We start from the raw sequence: 20,336 nt of genomic DNA, 5'->3' as shown, positions 1-20,336 counted from the left end.
ATTTACTTTGGGACATTCGCTCTGTATGAATTATTCCGGTATTTGAGATAAAAGCGGATACCGTTCGGATTTTACAAGTGGGCTGCATAATGCAGCACTAAGGACTAAAACGGTGGATGTGTTCCGGAATACATTTGTCAGGTCATTTCTCTCTGCGTTTCCTTCCAGAATCGGTCGGTAGCGGGTCGGCGACCACGAAGCCGAAGAGACGGGCGTACCTGCTGAAGAGGAAGGCTCTCACAACCGGCTTCTTCGACAATAAAGGGAAGGACGAGAAGGGTGAGCACAAAGCGCGATACCGGTTAATCGGCCATCGCCGCGGCCGCTCTCTCGTCACGCTGAGGGATAATTGAGCGCTTGGAATATATAAACTTTCGCAGTAACGTTATTTATACCACGGCCTACATTTACCTTCCGTAATTAAAGCCCTCTCTCTCTTCGCAAACGAACGAGACACCCCCGTTCGATATCGAATTGCGATGTCGTTCGCGGGATGAATATAAAAGGACCATCATGGTCGTTTCACCTCGCGACAAACGCGAAGGTTCAACGCGAACGGTCAACGTCCGTTCCGGTAAACGAGCTTCTCTAATTGTCTTAAAGACTCCTACGATATAGGAAATAGGAATTCGCGATATCGAAGAAAAATTAAAATTAGAATGACTTTTCACGGGACTCTTCAATGGAAATGAAATCGGCGTGAGATAAAAATAATCGAGCGTAAAATATACAAAGCTTACAGCGTACACACATACCGGTGCATTGCATATAAAGTGCAATTTCTTTCTCTTGGGAAATACACGCGAAATTTATACGTTCGACGTGAGGATGTTCTTTTGCTCTTTCTCTCTGTCGCCGATACTAGGTGTAAAGACGCAAAATGTTACGAGCGCGCGCTCGAATTTTGAACAGCATCCCCGAGGCTGGGTTCGACGGAGCGAAGAAACGGCGAATCGCGAAAATTTGCACGGGCGAGTCAATAATTAAGTACGACGTGCGCAGTTTAATGTGCAGAAAGCCACGTATTTAACGGGGAAATTTATGGCGCAATTATTTGTTTGGAGAATAACTAGTCCAGTTATTTTCAGACAGACGCGATAGCGCTTGCCGCGAAGTTCGGGTGAGTGCTCTATCACTGATACGTTTACGAAATTCCTGCGCGTATACGTGCGTGCGTATGCGAGTGATATATATATATATATATATATAAATTTTCACATCCACCCAAGCCGCAACAAAGGTAAATATTATTCTTGGGACAAATTTCTAATCTATTTTCGGCGACCGTCCTATCTCCGTTGTTGCGGATTCCTTGCGCTCGATCATTGTGAAAAGTACGCCAAGTTGAACCACCACCAAACGGGTTTCACGCAACGACTGAGCAGACGGAGACATTCGCCGCGGCATAAAAAGAGTACAATTGAGACTGAAAACAACTATAATTTCTCTCAGTGTGTTTTCTCGCAAGTAATTACGCGATATGCCGCAATTTTCACGGAATTTGTCGTTTTGGCTCGGTGTAATTTTCTTTTTTCCACACCGAGTGTCCTCGTATCCGCGGAATCATGCGGGCGAGCCAAGGATGCAATTTCCTGCGACAAGCCTCTCTCGAAAATGCGCCCTCCCTGTGTGTCCCGGCTTACGCGCGAATACGTGACGGTATTCACCGTGTGCTCTCTCTCTCTCTCTCTCTTTCATTCCGTCTCATTTCACCGAACTAATTATGCGCCGCGTGGGCGCGCGATTGCACCGCCGACACTGTTTGCGCTGCACTTCCGTGGCTGCCGCGACAGTTCAAATAAGAATGTCGATGCATTGTTCGCAACTTCGAGCAAATCGGCGTCAGATGCGGATTAGCGATTACGGCGCAAGCGGAACGGTTTCCCGGTGTTGAGTTGTGCCAGCGATGCGCGACTCTCTCTGTATTATGTGAACATAATTTGCAAACGCAAATCACCGCAAGTGCGTTTCATTGCGAACGCAAATGCGATAAATGGTACAACCGTACGCGAGCTCGCACGATACCCGTCCGATGAAGCACCGTGAAACTTTACCCGAACACGTGGACAGCTATTCTCGGCCGTACTTAAGAAAGCGATCGTCGCAAAAGACGATAAAAATATAAAAATAGATATACCGAGAAGCAAAGGAATAAGAAAAAAAAACGTGATAAAAATATAAGGAATACGACGATTAGCGACGTGATAATTGGCCAGTGCTTCTACTGTCGTTGCGACATTTATCGAGAAACGTCGATGTGCCACTTTTTGAATTTCTTCGAGTGAAAATCCGCTCGTGGAAAGCGGAATGACGAGCCGTCATGCGAATTCGAATGACTTTTCACTCATAGAGTGCACTCTCCTCACTCGGAATCGTCGAGTGAATATTTTCGTTCGGAATTGAAGAGCGGATCTGATGTACCCCACTTCAAAGGGGCGAATTCATTGTGAAATATTCATTCATGTGGATTAATCCACTTCAAGTTTCAATCAAGCATCGCTCAACTCTTGCGATTTCGAGGGACGGCATTTTCACCGTCTCATCGAGCAAATTTTCGCTCGTTTTCAGCGAGATCTCGTTCTACTAATCGATTGAAATATTCACTCGCGTGGATTCATCCGCTCCGAGTTTCAGTTAAACATTGTTTAACTTTTACATTTCGAGTAACAGCATATCTTCGCTGCCGCTTCGAGTGAATTTTCGCTCCTTTAGAGCAAGAAATCTCGCTTCGAGCAATCTGAAGATTCACAGTCGGCCGGCTCGATGACGAAATATCGCGGTGAGAATTTTCGCGTGCGGACTGTAGAGAAAAAGAAAGAGAGAGAGAGAGAGAGAGTGTCCAGGCGAGAAAAACGCATCTCACTTGCCCATGTGCAGGCGGCGGCAGACGCGAGAGGCGGACACAGCAGCAGCATCGGCCAGGCTGGTATGAGACACAATTTCGTCGGCTAAAATTAACCACGGGGTGCTCGGTGGCGGTACATATTTCCGCATATATCAGGTTTATTTGCGGTTCGCGCTACGGGTACAAGTGCCCATGCGTAGGGACACCAGGCGTCAATCGGGAGGCCTCTTCGCCGCGAGGCCGCTCACTCCCTTTAATGCACCGCACGCGTGGTCCACCCGCGCGATTACGCGCGCGCGCGTCTTGGAATATGAAGTGCGCCCCGAAGCTTCATTTCTCTCCGTAATCTCCGCCTGGTGACGATTCTCAAATAGAGGATATATTTTTGCGCCTCCTCCAGACGTACGTTTCCTGAAAAACTGCTCAAAAAGAGGAAGCAAGGTTATACTTACGTTGCGAAGAATTAAACATCTTAGTTGGGGTAAAACGGACAAAATGGGTAACACGGAATAAGAATAATGATAATATGATGAAAGGAAAATCTAAGGAAGAGAAATGAGAAGATAAATTATTATATCGGCAGGAGGCGTGATTATCATATTTTGGTTATGAAGTGAAGTAAAACGGGGGGTGACTGAAGTCACAGTCGCTCATACTTTTTGATGCCGACTCGATTTTGATCCCGAGTTATTCTTTATTATTCCGCGCAAAACACTCAACGGAATATGATAATGTGATGCATTAGAAAAAGTTAATAAATTGCCAAAGCTCTCAGATGCCCGATCAACTAGGTATCGATCATGCATTTTTTTTCTAGATTGGAAACGTGAAAAATGAAAATTCCAATTCTTTTCAAATATACACTTTTCACGAATTCAAGTTTCACTCCCTGAGGATTGATCATAAATCTTCTCTAGCGTGGATTCGCAAAAATTTAATTAATTAAATTGAAAAATTCTCAATATTTTCTAATTTGAATACATTTGGGAAAACTTGTACGGTCGATATCCCGGAGGCGAAATAAAGCCAATAAGAACCAACGGAAGATATCAATCGCGAAACTCACTGAATCTAAAAATTAAATTAGAAAAACTGAAGGTGTGTCCTGACGACCGAAGACCGCTTGACGGTCGCGTCAAGTGGCCGAGGTTTTCGCGAAAGATGCGCCGAACGTTGTCGCGCCGGCGTCGCCAAGCGTCGCAAGAAGCAAAGCCGAGCTCCGCGCCCAAATAAATTCTCCTCTCTCTCTCTCTCTGTCTCGCGGCACGCCCGCAATGAAAATACACAGATAAACAAAATCTCGCGCACGTGTAAATACACGTATCGGAGGAAGTGTCAATTTGACTTGAGAACGCGCGCAACGAGATACATTCGGGGGGATATTTATACGCGCGCAACGCGCCCGCGTGCACGCGCTTCTAAATACGACGACGTAGGTCGCACCGCTCGCACGGGGGTGGCACGGGAGTGTTGACGATCGATGCCGATCGTTTTTCGACGCTTCCAAGAAAAGGCTCTTCGTTTTCCTCGCACATTGTAGTTCGTAAAGTGGCAAACGCTCCGCGCTCTCCGCGCTCTCGTTCAGCGGAGCTGCACGCTCGGGGGAGAAGCCGGGATGGCCCAGATCGCGGTCTATAATCGGACCCGGTATAGGGACACGGTTTGTTGCCTTTCGGTTTTCAGCTGGCTTCGAAAGTGGTCGACCCACGAGAGAAACTTGCCTCAGTACCTTCCTCTGATATCGGCCACGGCGATACGTGCGACCACGATCGTTTACGTTCTCTCTGCCTCTCTCTCTCTCTCTCTGCGAGAGAGCTTTGTCTACAAATTGCGACGATCGCCTAGAGCGTGGACAGGCGTCGCCGAGAAAAACACACTGCTCGATTTTGAGACAAAGAGGGTGCGAACCATTATCCTTCTCCATCATGATGATACGATGAAGAAGCAGAAGTACGTTTATCTACGGGTAGATAAACGTACAAAGAGAAACGAAAAACTGTATTTTATTTTGGTATATTAACTGCAACCGAATAAGTGAAGGAATTATAGTCGGAAGAACAGTTTGCTAACAAGTGTCAATATCAGTGATAATAAACTTATATGTGCTGCTATAATTTTTGGAAATTCTTTTTTCAAACCGGGAAAATATATGATCGAGGGCAAAAATGAATTATACTTTTAGTGGGAATTCTCTCTGTTGTGTCGAAACGCGAGATATCGCGCTTAAACGAAGAAACGGTTCAAAGTAAGCGATCGTCGACCGATTTCCCGTCCCTTTTAATCAAAGCATGAAAACGGGCGCGTTGTCGGTCTGGAATCATTCAGCGTGATATATCGAGTCGACCGCGCGATGATTGCGCTTTGTCGAACGCAATCAGGGCGGCTACTTTGACGGAGAGCCGCTTGCGTGGACGTGAATTGCAAGAATCTCGCTCGTGTAATTTTCCCGGCCTCTGACGTTATAATCGGAGACGACTGACGCGGGTACCCTCGACTCGGCCCGCCCGGCACTTCGAAACGTGCTTCGAATTATCCGGCTTTTATATCACGATCGACGCGGAGTGTGCGTGGGCGCTGAAGGAGTTCACGTCTGTCTTCGGGTTGCAACTTTGCGCCCGAAGTGGTGGAACACGTTTTGGCCGCGGATCTGAAAGGTCCGCCGCGATATCTGGTGGGTGAGACGTTGATGTTAATTAGTGTCACGTTAAACGCGTACGTCATTCCTACCCGCGGCGGGCTCCTCGGCTTCTTCGCGTGTGTCGGCAACCGGGCCACTAAAATATCTCGAGCATCGGGATATTCACGGTATCGACGCGGGGAATGCCCGAATAATTACGATATCACCGAGTCGAATTATTATATTAAATTGAATGAAAAGAAATTAATTGAAGGGAAGCACAGTTTAAACGCAGTTCACATTCGTATACTAGCTTGCATTGACTCCTTTGTCTCTGGTATGAGTGAGAAAGAAAGAGGGTTTGAAGGCTTCCTTTTAAAGGAGATGAAGATTCAAAGAAGGCTCCAAGATACGGAGTCGTTGAACCTTTTTACCTTCAGAAAAAAAAACGAAGGTAAATTAAAATCATCTTACGTTCGAGAAAGTAAATCGATACGCCACTTTCAACGAGGCGAGCGCCCTTCGCGTGGCAGCGATTCGAAAATGAATTATTCCGTTAAACGTCTTATCGGGACCGGGAACTTTCCTTCGTGAAAGAAACCCTTCCTTTGGAGCGGAAAACGATGGACAGAATAATTCTATCGGAAGACATTTTCTTCGTTATTAATTGTTTAGCCTGCACGCGTCAAGGAGGAGCCGCTAATTGAGTAACACGCGTTGTTCTATCGAGCGACGCGCGTTTTAGCGAAGCTCCTCGATGGATCGGTGGATGGACGGTAAGCTATTTACATGACTTTCGACGCGTATCGTCCTCGCTAATGGGTCTAATTAGCAGACAGCGAGACGCTATCACGGCGGATTGTCGCTGGCTCGTTTGTATGCGCGGAATTGCGTATGCAATATACACGCTAATTCGTCGTGTCGGGAGCGAGCAAAACGCAGCTGACGGCCCGTACATCAGATCGATGTCGGTCCCTCGTGGTGCCTCGCTCGCCGGCCAAGTGATCGAAAAGATTCGCGAATTATCTGGAAGAGAGAGAGAGAGAGAGAGAGAGAGGGAAAGATTCACCGACGGGATCGTGCACAATAAATAGTTAAAACGCTGCCAATGAGCGAGCGTCTATCAGCTCAATTGCATTAAGTTACAACGACGCGCACGTTTCTTGGACTTTAATCGTTCTCAAAGAAAGAGGGGAAAGGTCCAATAAGATTGAAATTCAACCTATTTAGCCGTTTAGCTCCTACCGTATTGTAAAGTATAATTCAAAGTTTAACACGAGGCCAAAATTTCGACTCGAGTTTGTTCATATAATCGAATTTTTCAATCACCTTATAATAATAACGCAACTTAAGGCAACCAGCTCGATTAATTCGAGACAACGTTGCAGGTGAATGTGTAAAAATGACGAAACCCTGAAACAGTCCCTTTCTTTCTTCTTATATCGTCTGAAATCTGTGATTTTCCTCTTCCGCTTCAGACGTAGCCGGTGGCCTGGTGTTCGGTATACCGTTGCCGCAGTGCATAGAAAACGACAGGATCGCTCGGATCTCCGCCGGGGAGATCGCCGACGTCGGTTCCCTGACCAGAAGCAGCAGGCACGGTAGCAGGGCCAGTTTCTCCAGCCTCATAGAAACACCGACTACTATCGCGGCGAAAACCGAGGAGGTAAGCGTTCTTCGAGAAGTGACGGATCATCCCATTTCGAAAAACTCCCCTCGCACACCGACGATCAACGTAATCCTCGATTTTTCGCGAACAAAAGACCCGACAGCGAACTGAAGTCGAGTTGGATAAGAACGAGCTCTCGAACCCCGAAGCGGTTCGATCCATTGTCGTAGGGGAAATTGCGCCGAATTGAAACGCCCGATTTCTCCTAATCTCGTCAAGTGTTCGTGGCAATGCATCGCGAGCGCGTAGCGGCTCTTACCATTGCTGTTCAAGGCGTTGACCTGTATTACTTACGAAAGTTTCTTTCGAGCGGCGAAGCTTGCCAGCTGATCGACCGGCCATTAATGATGCTCCGCGGCCGGCCGGTAAATATAGAAGCGCGCGAAACGGTATCGTATAGTACAAAGTACGGGATTCGTTCGATTCCCGTCGCGCGCCGGTTAAGAGGAAGAAAAATGAGAAGAATTCTATCTTCGCGAGAAGACGCGCGAAATGCACCCTCGCGATTTCGTTCTCGCGCATCGACCGGCCCGGAGAGCGTGGGAATAAAAATCGAATTTGAACAACGCCCAAAAGCGCGCGACGCGTCTCGCCCGCCTGACGACGTCACCGACGACATCGCGCGCACTAACGGCATCATCCGTTGCGTCACTCGTGTCGTCTCGGGGCAAGGCGGGTGTTTATCGATGACCACTTGCCACGCCGGCCAGACGTCGGGCTGCAAGTGGTTATTTTTCGATACGGACACGTCCGCCTGAACGAGCCACCGAGTACGCGTTTACTCTGTACTCCGACTTGGCCGTCCGCAGACGGCCAGGGACGCTGTCGATCTAACGAAGGACCTTAGACTTCAGATATGAGAACTTCGCTCCACACTTCCCGAGCCGAAATCTTGGCCCTGTGTCTAAATCTTGAATTCTGCGACACAGTTCTCCTCGCACATAAGTCCAAGATAAGTCTACAAATTTTCAAAGACGCGCAACCTACTCGGCGATCTTGGATGAATTTGCTCATCGAATCACATTTGAATCGGGCGATCGATCGGCGGAAGCTTGAAATATCTGACTCGGCAATCCAATTTGAAACTTCTGTCGCGGAGCTGAGATTTTCCAAGAGAGAGAGAGAGAGAGAGAGAGAGAAATTTCCTCTATGGATCTCATAATTTTCGGTACCGAATTCAAAGTCGTGAATACTACAAAGTCGTGAATACTACATCATCTGAGAAAAAGTTGAATGCGCGAGGGCACGGCGGAATACAGCCTCGCTCATTTATCGTCATTCTCACGCTAAAGCCATCCGGTGTATAAGAATAGTGCGCCCCGTCCTATTTCACCGCCCTTTTTCGCTTTTTGCTTCAGAAATGACAAATATCTCCGGCTTCCCAGCCGGAAGTGAATATTTTGATTTCACAGGCACCGCCACCTGAGCAGAAAACAAATTTTTTTTTTCCACGCTTTGCTCGTCAACGACCGTTCATCGTTATTTTAAGAATGCCGTTACCCGCTCCCTCTCCAATCTGCAAGATCCACCCGCGATATCATTCGCGATACTTAACACGATCGCGCATCGATGTCTGGCCTCGGTGGTGAACCCTCGGCCGTAACCCTCCCCCCCCCCCGGCGTACGGCAATGCGTCCTATTATATAATCAAATTATGATTTCACGACGTTTTTCTGGAAAGTTATTTTCGCAGACACCGCAACTTTTTAGCATTTTTGCGCGCAACGCTATTAAATTAGAGAATACTTTTCTCTCTTCTCTCTTCCCTCTCTCTCTCTCTCTCTCTCTCTCTCTCTCTCTGTCCCCCTCTTTCTCTTTCTCTCTCTTGGTAACTAGAATATAAATATGAATATACGATACTGCGGGAAATTTTTATTTCTTTTGTAGAAAGCGACGTAAAAGCAAAAGCCAGTAACTTAGCGTATTACATTCTCCCCCGCAAACTTTTGGGAAGCTTCAGGGATAAAATTCTTTTTATATCGGCATAGTTTTCTCACTTTATACATCACAGCTACATTATCCGTCAATGAACGTTCTTATTTCATATAAATATATATATATATATATATATAATTTTTCGAAGGGATTACTTTCAGTGAAATTCGCGGTAGCGGATATTATGATTATCCTGTGGGGGAAAAAACGCGATATCTCTCGATCATAACTTTTGATCGCAATATTTGCAAGTGCTGTTAGCATACTGCAACAAATCAAGAGCCTTCGTGGGGTTGATTAAGCCATTATCGAGTCCACCTGCGGGCTACACCGCGGGCAATCGCATAAGCGAATACCCGGCGGAGTAGTTAAACGACTGCAAACTTCCATTTTCACTGTACATAATGACTTCACTAGTTTCAAAAGCGGCGCAACGTACCGCTACCTCCTCCTCTTCGTCGCAGGAATTTCCTAATTAATTATCACTATAACGCGATATGCAAACTTTTATTTTACTATGTACCTTTCTTTCATTACGGAACGGATAACGATGCGAGCTCGAGCTTATTAGCGCGGTTCATAAATAATTTTCTTAATTAACAAAAGAAACTGCCGGTTCACATCCCGGCGGCCTCGAATCGCGAGTGTTTCCGGGTCGAAATTCTGACGCTATTTTAACGCTCTCAGAGATCATTCGCGTCCACTTATATGGCTTATAGATCAATAAAAACCTTCGATGAAAAATAGAAATCTCTGACGATACGGATACTCGTTAACTTCTTTCTTGAACTTTCTACACACAGAAAAATACATAGCGTTCAAGTTCGAATAAATTATATGATTAAAATGAAAATTCTCAAGCTTATTTTGCTATCTTAGCTCATATTTTATTGTATTAAAGTAAAGATTTCACGTAGGGCTGAAATTTCGTCCCGGATTGCAGTCATTAGAGCTACGAATCCACGTAAGACACATTGTCGCAGGACGCGATACAATGTATGCAATCCGCGCCGTAAATTTTTTTTAACGAGACGATTACTTATCGTCTCCTGTGCGAAATTGTCTCTCATAAATTATCACGCCCCGCCGAGGGATACCGTCATTTTAATTCCGCCGGTGCTGATGACGCGCGGTGGTAACCGACGCGCGTCTCGAGCTGCGTCTGGCGGACGATGAGCGCGGCAATGCATAAATTAGTCGTGCGGAAATTACAGAGTGTGAGGCCCGCCTTCCCCGCGCAACCAGATCACCTTTCTCAGGCTCCATTAACCGCGAGGGTGCTTTCCCTGTCACATCTCGCCGTGCGTCTTCTCTAACACGAAGATTATCCGCGGAGTTATGGCTCCCAGGTCCATAAATTCCCCGTGGATGCCGAGGAAAAAAGGGGGAGAAAAACGAAAGATAAGAGAAAGAAGGAAAGATAGCGTGTAAATCGATACGACGAACTTGCCGTGTACCTTCACGATACCGCCTGCAATAGAGACTTTTTTTCGATGCAGTTGAGGAACGCGAAGGATGGTCCAACGAGAGGACTCGTTTTCGAAAAATAAGGAACCTCTTGTTGGACCATTTGCTGAGTTTTACAGTCGAGAAAGCATCGTGAAAAGATGTCCAAACCGTTTAGAAACCGAGTTCAACGAGCTACGTTCGCGTAGGATCCCGATCGGTCGGACCCGATCGAGTCGGGCATCATTCTCTCCCGTTCGTTCGCGCCTCGTGATCAATCGGGCCCGCGGCGCGAACGGTCGAGAACAATGCGGCGGCGAACACCGGGTGGAGAATCGCATTGCGAGACAAATTTCGCAGCGGCGAATCGTTCTTCGTCGCGGATTTGAATCGAGCTACGCACGCTCGTCCGCGCCTGGCTCGGTTGAACGCACCGACGCACATCCGCACAACGCACTTCTACCGCGGCATCCGACACTGACGAATGTCATTATTCCGAACATTCGAGGAGATCGGCTGGTCCCACCTACCATTTCCCGTTTGTTGCTATCCACCAAGTGTCCGAGAAATTATCGCATCGGACCAACTGGCTCGGATACTCGGCGTGCTGCACCGCAATTTACTCGGGAATTCGATCGCAGCTTCAATCGGTCGGCTCTCTCTCTCTCTCTCTCTCGGTGTCGAAAGTTCACAAAAGTTCAAACTTGCTAGACGATCTGTCGATAAAACGATACGTTAACGGAACACCGTATATATAGGACGCCTACACACAGATTTATGTATAGGCAGCCGCTGGCGTCTCGCGCTATCGCGCTCGCGGATCCGTCAATACGCTGGCTGGAAAAAAAGCCAATTCAATTCGGAAGCACGCGTGGTGGCGGTGAAAGTGAAAGGAACAATAAAAAAACAACAACAAGCCTGAAGGCAAGCTTAAGACGTAGCGAATATGAGATAACATATAACCCGAATATTCATTTTGGAATGGTAGCGTATTATGTAATAATTCGGGGAGAACTGCCGAAATCGTATTACTTAAGGTATATTTTGAAATGTTTACTTCGCTTGGAAAACACAATGCGCTTCGTTCAAGTTTTGATTGCGTTTCCTCTCGTTCATTTGTTTGATATATTTATCATCGGATCACGCTTATATTCAATAATGACGAAAAACAAATAGGACACGATTCAGGGGAGTGGTACGCATTGTAGGCAACTCTCCTTTAAATGAAGCGGGCATGCTATTCCGTTAAGGATCAAAATTGTTTCATGAACATTTTTTTAGCTAAGAGACCGGTTTACTTCCAGGTAATCATACGTGTTCTTTAAAGGTATGTAATATGATTATGAAACGTTACATATGTGTTACCTGAGTTCATTTCCTCGAAGTAACAGAATGCTCTTCATTATGTTCCTATACGGTTTGTATAGGAAGAGAATTAGTGCGCCAGGGAATAACTCGATCTTGATAACATATAAATATAAAAATGTAAACGTAAAAATAAAATCACACATCAACCACGAGCAAATTTATTTTAAAATCACATATCGACAGAATTATTTTGATAAGAAATCCTATGTGGGACACCGGCGGCTAAATTGAAGAGATATAGAATACAGTACGCACGGAGTCGATTCAGTCGAATGTATAAGAAAAAAGGCACAAAGAGGTCAGGACGGTGAGTTTCTATCAGAAACGTGGGAAACGTGGAGCGAGGAAAGCGCGCGGAGAGGAGAAGCGAGGCTCACGTATCGAATCGGCCGAGGTAATCGACCAGAGTAATAAGCCGGCGGGACGTAATCGTCGCCAGACGTGGCCAGAAATTGATGTGTCGTTTGCACTTGAAATTTTTACAACGCGGAAATAAATCAGCTGTTTGCGAGACCCGAAATATCTATGTGCTTCATCGGCAGAAATAGCATCGATATATTTTATAATATCTCAGCCGCCCTCGCGTTCGCGCACGCGCGCGCGTTACGCTTCCGGCTGGCCGGCAAGGGATATTAAACGATAGGAAACGAGAAGAAATAGAAGTAGAGAGAAATAAAGAGAGAAAGAGGGACAGAGAGAGAGAGAGAGAGAGAAACCAGTTTCGTGTCAGCGGCACCCAAGTTCTCGCGGCCAATCTTTATTGCGCTCGAGGAAATTGCACGGTTAGGTTAAATGAACGCTGTAATAATTTTAACGCGATACGATACTGCACGGCGCAGCACAGCGCGTGTCCGATATCCGACCGCGAGAGATAGCAACGCTCGTAAAATTCGATTAAGCTGACTTTTATGAAAACCCCGTTGGCAGAAGATATTCTTATCGGCAGCGAATTTCGGTTCGTCACACCGCGCGTTCGGATAACGCGGACTCGGCGAAAATCGTTCCGCGGTTTCGCGGTGTGAAATCGCGGAAATTCGCCCTTTAAATTTATAGAAATGTCACCGGGGATGTAATTAGAGGGGATGGGGAGCAGTATAGGAAAGGTCTATTTCTGCCAGCGTTCTTCTTCTTTTTCCTTCTTTCTCTTCTTCTTGGCATCTGCGTGAAACCACGCCTAATACGATCGATCGATCGTACACATGTGGAGCGGACGACGTAGAATTCTTGTGCCGACGTCACGTGCGCGCATCCCGAGTCCGCGGTGACATCATAGATCGGAGACGCGAATAGAATGGGAACGGGACCACTAATTTTAACCGCAGATTAATTAAGAACCTACAATTTTGCGAGAGACTTTATTTCAAGTTTCCCCAGACGGTGGCGGCGTTCGCGATATGTCAGAACGCTCGAATATGGAGTGCACCTTCACGCTGTGCACCTTTTTGTGTGCCAAGTGGCTTAATCTTTTGCGAAACGCCGAGGACAACCGATTATATACAGGGCGACACAATGTATATCGTTTATACAGTTTAATTCACTATATAGGACGAGACAGCGCGTTATATAAAATTAGATTGGTGAACAGTGTTACATGTTTATATAGTATTTCATGTAACACCCTGTATATATAGATTAGAGAGATATCGAGGCATTAAAAATTGACAAAGAATATTAATTAATAAGAATATTAATTAATAAATAAAGGATAAAGGATAAAGGATATTAATTAATAAGGATATTAATTAATAAGAATATTCGAATATTTATAGATATAAAATTTACGCAACAGATTTAGATAATAGATTTAACAGATAGAAATTTAGGGAATACCAGAAAATTAATATTCGGTTGGTAGAAATTTATAAAATAAGACGTCCAAGTCTAATGAGTTACATACATTACATCGATGTTTTTCTTGCGACGCCCGCAGTTCGACGCGACGAAGAAGTGACGAAAGCAGAAACCGTCACGCGGAATGTTCCGAGGAAGAAACTTCCGTGTTTCATCGAGAGATACCCGGGTTTCCGCGTCTCCTCACATTTATACCTCGTATTCCCTCCGTATTTCCCCGTTTTCTGCCGCAGCACACATTATTTTCCCTCATTGAATCTCAGGGAGGTTCCTGCGAGTCCTTATCGTCGAAGGGCGGCGCTCTCACAGGAAGCGATTCCGGGGTGCTCGAGCTGAGCGACAGTGGCGGAGGTGTCCTCAGCAGCGAATGGGACGCGGTACCGGGCATCGTGAGGCAATGTATCAGGCACCTCGAGGCCAACGGTCTTCGGACATTAGGCGTGTTTCGCGTGTCACCCTCGAAAAAAAGGGTGAGGCAGGTATGACGCATTTGTTCCTTTTCTCTCACAATAACGAAAGCGCATCTCGAGCGTTAACGCGCGCATGCCGTTACGCGAATGGAAATTTACGCGAGGCGCACGAATCCCCGAATCGGAGAACCGAAAAAAAATAGCTGCGAGCTGATAAGAATTTATTTCGTGCACGCGTACTCTTTTCCCCGATTGCCGTGTGCTCTTTCAATTATTTCCACGGCGAGTGACGCTTTTTGGATTATTCTCGGAAAATGCGAGGAGACACGTGAAACGTACAGCGCGAAAATATGCAGAAAAGTTCGGTTATAATTATCAAGGCCCTCGAGATTAACGATCATTAATGAGGGAAGGCAAATAAGAGCCAAGCCTTAAGTGTTACTTATTGCAATACAATACAATGTTTTGGCGACAAAATTATTTAATGTTGAATATTACTAAATTATTTTGCATTATATTCGACATTAAATAATTATAAAAGGTCGCCGCGAAAATGACACTTTAGGCTTGGCTCTCACTCGTCTCTCCTTATTAATGACAGAAAAGTTGAGTTTCGCCGGCGAAAGATCGATACGATTGGCAGCTCGATCACCGCCTTCGGGTTAATGCAGGCTTAGATTGGAAAGTGACAACTCTTCGTACGGCACATTTCGCACAGTGATCCGCTCGTTATCGGATCTCTCTGAATATTGTCTCCGCAATATTGTCCATTACCGCGTATCACGAACACGATGGAGATGAAGTATTCATCAAACGTCGCTAATTATAGCTCGGAGGTACGAATCGTGCGTCGATCGCTGCGGAGTCGGGGAATTTCGATTTTCGCAAATCTCTCGTGAAACGTGCTGGGCGTACCCGTGCTTGCTCGATGGATCTTTGAAAGCTGACACTGATGATTAATTACAGTTAAGGGAAGACTTTGATTGCGGTCGGGAGACCAAAATAGGTCCCGACCAGTGTCCCCATGACGTAGCCACCCTCCTGAAGGAATATTTCCGTGATCTACCGGATCCTTTGCTTTGCAGGGATCTGTATCAAGCCTTCGTGCATACTCAAAGTAAGCAAGGATCAGGATTCTAATCGGACTTAAGCCGCTTAACAGGTTATCCTCCTTCCCCAGCTTCACTCTCGTAACCTAAAAGTAGAGCTTGAATCCGGTTTGCATTGCGGTTCTGAATTTCGCTCCTCCGAGAAGAAGAAGGGGAAACAAATTTGTCCATCACTTTCGCTAGAACAAAGTTCACTTTCGCGCTAAGACGTGTCGAGTGTTCTCCCTCTATTTCCTCTTTTTCTTCTCTGTCCCTTTTCCCTGCCACTTACGACAACCCAACAGGGGAGCTTCCGAATTATATCGCGGTCCTGAAAACGCTTTTCCGCGAAAAGAGGAAAATCATTAGTCTATTATTCTTGCCAGCGCGCTAAATTGGCTTTCGCGCTAAGGTGTCGATTGTTTTCGCTATTTTCCTCCTACATTTTTTCCCCCCTTCTTCGTTCCTCTCTCCCGCTTCTCACGATTCCTCCCAAGGCTGCTGCGAATTCCCGACCTCCTCGGCTGCCGGGCGGTCGGCATAATAATAAGCGGACCGGGTTCGACTGTTTTCCAGAGATCAGGAACAGACGGCTGCAGCAGGAAGCTCTTCAGCATCTCATTCAACTTCTACCCACGCCCAATCGCGAGACTCTCTGGGCGCTCTTGAACTTCCTCAGCGTGGTCGCGGCGAACAGCGAGGACCAGAAGAACGAGGCCGGGGAGTGGATGCCGGGGAATAAAATGGATACGACGAATCTCGCGACCGTCAGTACTCGCGAGAGACACCTCTCCGACTTGGATTTCTTTCCGATATCCGATCCCCCCTCCTTCCCCTCGCCGTTCACTCTGCTCTTAGCTAAAACACGAAAGCGAAGTTCTCGGTCGATCGAGATACTGCCGCGGAATTCATGAACAGCTCTTCCGTTTCGAATTCCCTTTATCTTGATCACCTCTCGCCGAATGCCTCGTCACGTGACCGAAGGTCTGTTCGTTTCAGTTGGACTACCGCTGCGCTCGAACTTCGCTCGTTTCTTTCCCGCGATGACGTATTTATTTCGCTTCGAAGGCGGAAGAAGGTGCGACGTAGCGCAGCGAAAAATAACGGACCTTAATTCATTGAGCAGAGGACCCCGCGAGTCGACCTCTCTTTTCTTCCCTTTCTAACGCTTCCTTTCAAACGATTAATTTTTCCCAAACATTTCTGGGGTCGACTTCTTTTTTTTATCTATCCGCGTATGAAAATTTCCGGAAGATCGAAAGAGTAAAAATATAAAACGGACCGTGAGATATTTGTGAAGAGATGTTCGCTCGGCGAAGTTAGATCCACCGGATGGAGGGGAAACGTTCAATTCCGCCGGCGTCTCGCGTGTGATTTCAATTTCGAGACTTTCCGCCGCGAAAGACGCGAGATTAGTGAATTCGGCCGATACGGCCCAGCCGTCAATCAACGGTGGGCCGTCGCAAAACGATTCAATTAAGCAATCGATACGTGCCGCGAGCGCAAGTCAGAAACGTCCGATTCCGAACGAATTTTCAGGTGTTCGCACCGAACATCCTGCACTGCATGAAGCCCGGCCAGGTGAGGTCGGAAGTTTCGGCGGAGCGGGCCGAGGAGAGGATAGACGTGATAAACGTGATGCGGGCGCTGCTCGAACACACGTCGACGTTGTTCACGGTGCCGGCCGCGTTGCTGGACGAAGTGTACCTGCACATGATGGACACCCATCCGGTCGACCTGGATATGGTTCTATCTCGTCGCGTTGAAGAGTGAGTGTCCCGCGTTTATTCGTACGTCGTCGTCGTTGTCGTGCGTGGGAGAAGGCGATTAAACGTTGATGTGACAGAATTCGCCGGACGAAAAATAGGTGTTGCAAAGCAAGTAGCGGAGTGACGTCAGAGAACTTCGATGTGACGTCAATATGACGCCAATATGACGTCACATTGCTACCTGGGAAGCATTTAACCTTTTCCTCTAAGCGCTAAAATGTAACGCGATTTCTAGCAAAAAGCGTTTCCAGCCGGTATTCCAATTCTTGATAGCGGGAAATGCTTTTTGCAATCAATTACGTGACATTTTATCGCTTGGAATAAGAGGTTGAAGGGTTACCACGCCTGTCGTAGGGCCAACAGAGATATCATTTCTTGTCACCGAGTTTTCATCTCCAGTCTCCACTCGCAGGAACTGAGTGTTTCTGCATGCACAGCAGATCCGTTCTTTTTAGCTGAGATAAAAAATAATTCATGTCACCAAAAATCTAGTTATTTTCGGCTCTATCTATGTTTTGTCGCTATTCTGACGGAAAACAGTAATAGCAACAAGAGATAATAACGAAAACCAAGAGCGGGGCGAAAGTTGCCGCTATCTCTCGTATCGAAATAAGTTTCGTGACATCCTGTATAACTTAGCGCTGTGACGAGAAAAGGAAGGAAGTTCTTACCTCGGAAGCAGCTCAGCTAAAAGGAACAGACCTGATATCTTGCAAACATTTTATATTTGATGCGTCCGATGACGTGGAAGAGAGCATCTTCCATCTCGAAGTTTCCGTAGCTGAGCGTCGATTTTCGCGCGTATATCGCGTGCATCCTCGCGCATCGAGAAGCGAGAAAATCTAAGGAAAATTCCGAAATATGTTTTTGCAGGCAATGCGGGGATGAAGCGGATCCCTGCAGCGAGGCGGAGACCTTCTCAGTGGAGGAGACGCTGACTACGTCGAACACGACCACCACCACGGCAACGACGACGTCGGCGAGGAAGGTGGCTACACGATCGTGCATTCTCAGTCTGCTTACGTAGAGAGGCTTACATCTCGCGCGCGCGCAATTGAGACGAACGGGAAAGAGCGGCGGAGCGCGCAGCTTCGGCTTCGAATTTGGCTCTTCGTTGTAGATTTCACGGGCTGTCACGAAGGAATACGTGAGATCGTATCTAAAATTGTCTTCGCGAACGCGCGGCGCTGCGTACCGCTACTCTCGTTTCTCGCGGTCGCGAGTTTCATCGAGACGTGTCTAGCCGCTTTGTAACGAAAGTAAAACCCACCTCGTCGTTACGCACGATCTCGCCGCGCTGTTTCGTCAGGGGCTTACGAATGTTCGTCGGGTTTTTAGCCGCTTCCCTTTCATTCACTTCTACTTCACCCTCGTTACCTTTCGTTCACCTCTGTTCGCCGTATTTCTCTTATTAATAGTGACAAAACATGCGCCAGGTTCATTAAAAATGTCCGTTGTCTTAACCCGCCACTTTCCTCCACCTTTCGGATAAAATCGCCTGTTTGATTTTTCTCTTATCTTTCGCGCCCACCAAGTCCGATTCGTCGAATTTTCGCAACACCCTGATAAATTTTCCCCGAGTTATGAGATATTCAAAATTATGGAAATATATGATATTAAAGGGGCAAGGAAGAAGGAGATCACTAGTCGCTACAAATATATACTCCTTCTTACTAAATTCTTATTATTATTATTTGACAGATTTACTTACCGTCGCTATTTAAACGCTATTTAAATCGATCTCGCGTGCGACTCGACGTGGAAATAAAACCCTCCCTTCGTTGTCTTCCGCTTCAGATGTGGACGAGAGAGCAGTGTCTCCATCAGACCGCCGGAGTCGGCGGTGATATCGGACCAAGGCCACGACGGCCCAAGAGACCAGGAAGTCGAAGGAAAGAGGAGGGCAGGAGCAACAGTGTCGATAGCGGATCGAGCGAGGATCCGGCTGATCCTCGTAGAAGATCCTCGCCAATAGTGATTACCGCCAGTCTCACCATACCCATGTCCGACGCGTTCACCTTGAACCTCGACGACCCGGACATTCCTTACATCGAAGAGGCGCCGAAGCAACCGAGCGCTCCCCCGAGGCGGCAGAGGCAGAGGTCCATTTCCGGTTGCAGCGAAGGTTTGTATATCTCCCGTAATTCCACGTATTGTCGCGAAAGCACTTCGAATTATTCTTCAAAGCGTTCAAGGGAGATATGTGTGCGGGTGTAGCGAAGAGATAAATTGTTTTTCTTTTAATTTTTTGCCAGACTAACATACGAGTAATTTATTTTTTATATCAATCGCGCGCGCGGTCAACTTGAGGCGGAATCGGTATTAGAATACACAGAAGCGTAGCGATCGATGTGTAAGATAAGTTTCAAAAGGATTTGAACACTCTCCTTGGTGCATTTTAGAACGCAAACGATGGTCCAATGAAAGAACTCGTTCACGAAAGATAAGCTCTCTCGTCGGACCGTCGGTTGCGTGTCAAAAAAACGAAGCTTACGGTACCATAAAGAAGAGGCGATAAAATCACCCAGCCTGTGAACTTGAAGCAAACTGTTAAGAAAATTTGACTAAGAAGAAAGACTAAGAAGAGGCGAGTGACGTTATATCCGTAATCGTTGTTTCTCCGATAAGGAATTATCTTCCGGGATGTTTGTCGTCGTATCGATACTTGGGGGTGACTAACCGATAGTTAATATTTAATCGAAGCATGACTCAAAGCACCTTTCAATTATGGTATCTTAAATTTATCCTTTCCCTCCACCTTCGAATCCACCTGATGCTATCTAGAGAAAGAGAGAGCTGTGTACAGATTGTCCTGGAATTTAATTAAAATTAAGTGTCGGAAGACAAAGAGAGAGAGAGAGAGAGAGGGAATTACGAAATTGAAGTTGAAACCCAATACCTCCGTTTTTCCAGGTGGTCGACACGGAAGTGACAGCGCCGTAGGCTCCTCGGCGACCCTGTCGGGCGACCAGGCGCCGAGTTCACCTCCCTCTTGGGCGTCGTCACCCCCCGCCAGTCCCGACAGCGCGGTCACCGCCGTTTCGTACATCCCGCAGGATCAGCAGGCGGTTCTCCAGAGAGTCTCGTTCACGACCTCGGGCGACCTGCGGCAAGTGAGCAGGTCGGCCAGCCAGGAAACGAGCAGGAGTACAGCGGCGCCGTACACACCGAGCATCACCAGCATCGGCGGTGCGGTTTTGAGGTGAGTGTCTTATTGCCTTGCTGCCTGCCTACCTGCCTATCTGCCTACCTGCCTGCGGTTATACCGTGCAAACTCAGCTAAAAATTCTCACGTGACGTTACTACTCGAGAATTACGATTAACATTGAGCTGTCCCG

The 20,336-nt window shown here is 46.9% G+C and overlaps 1 protein-coding gene across 1 annotated transcript in view; it reads left to right on the top strand.

The window, feature by feature from the left end:
* LOC106744012 overlaps positions 1–20,336 on the top strand; it is a 34,865-nt gene that overhangs the window by 10,704 nt on the left and 3,825 nt on the right. Inside the window, exons 3-11 of the mRNA XM_014618395.1 lie at positions 169–279; positions 6,941–7,128; positions 13,995–14,210; positions 15,108–15,258; positions 15,806–15,996; positions 16,769–16,998; positions 17,872–17,986; positions 18,796–19,123; positions 19,912–20,200. Coding sequence (XP_014473881.1) covers positions 169–279; positions 6,941–7,128; positions 13,995–14,210; positions 15,108–15,258; positions 15,806–15,996; positions 16,769–16,998; positions 17,872–17,986; positions 18,796–19,123; positions 19,912–20,200 — 1,819 coding nt within the window. The remainder of the gene's footprint in view (positions 1–168; positions 280–6,940; positions 7,129–13,994; positions 14,211–15,107; positions 15,259–15,805; positions 15,997–16,768; positions 16,999–17,871; positions 17,987–18,795; positions 19,124–19,911; positions 20,201–20,336) is intronic.

Source organism: Dinoponera quadriceps, unplaced genomic scaffold (assembly GCF_001313825.1).
Source record: "Dinoponera quadriceps isolate SergipeBrazil2010 unplaced genomic scaffold, ASM131382v1 scaffold1252, whole genome shotgun sequence".
In the NCBI taxonomy this organism is placed as follows: Eukaryota; Metazoa; Arthropoda; class Insecta; order Hymenoptera; family Formicidae; genus Dinoponera; species Dinoponera quadriceps.
The sequence above is the reverse complement of the archived record's forward strand: the minus strand, read 5'-3'. Positions and strand labels throughout refer to the sequence as shown.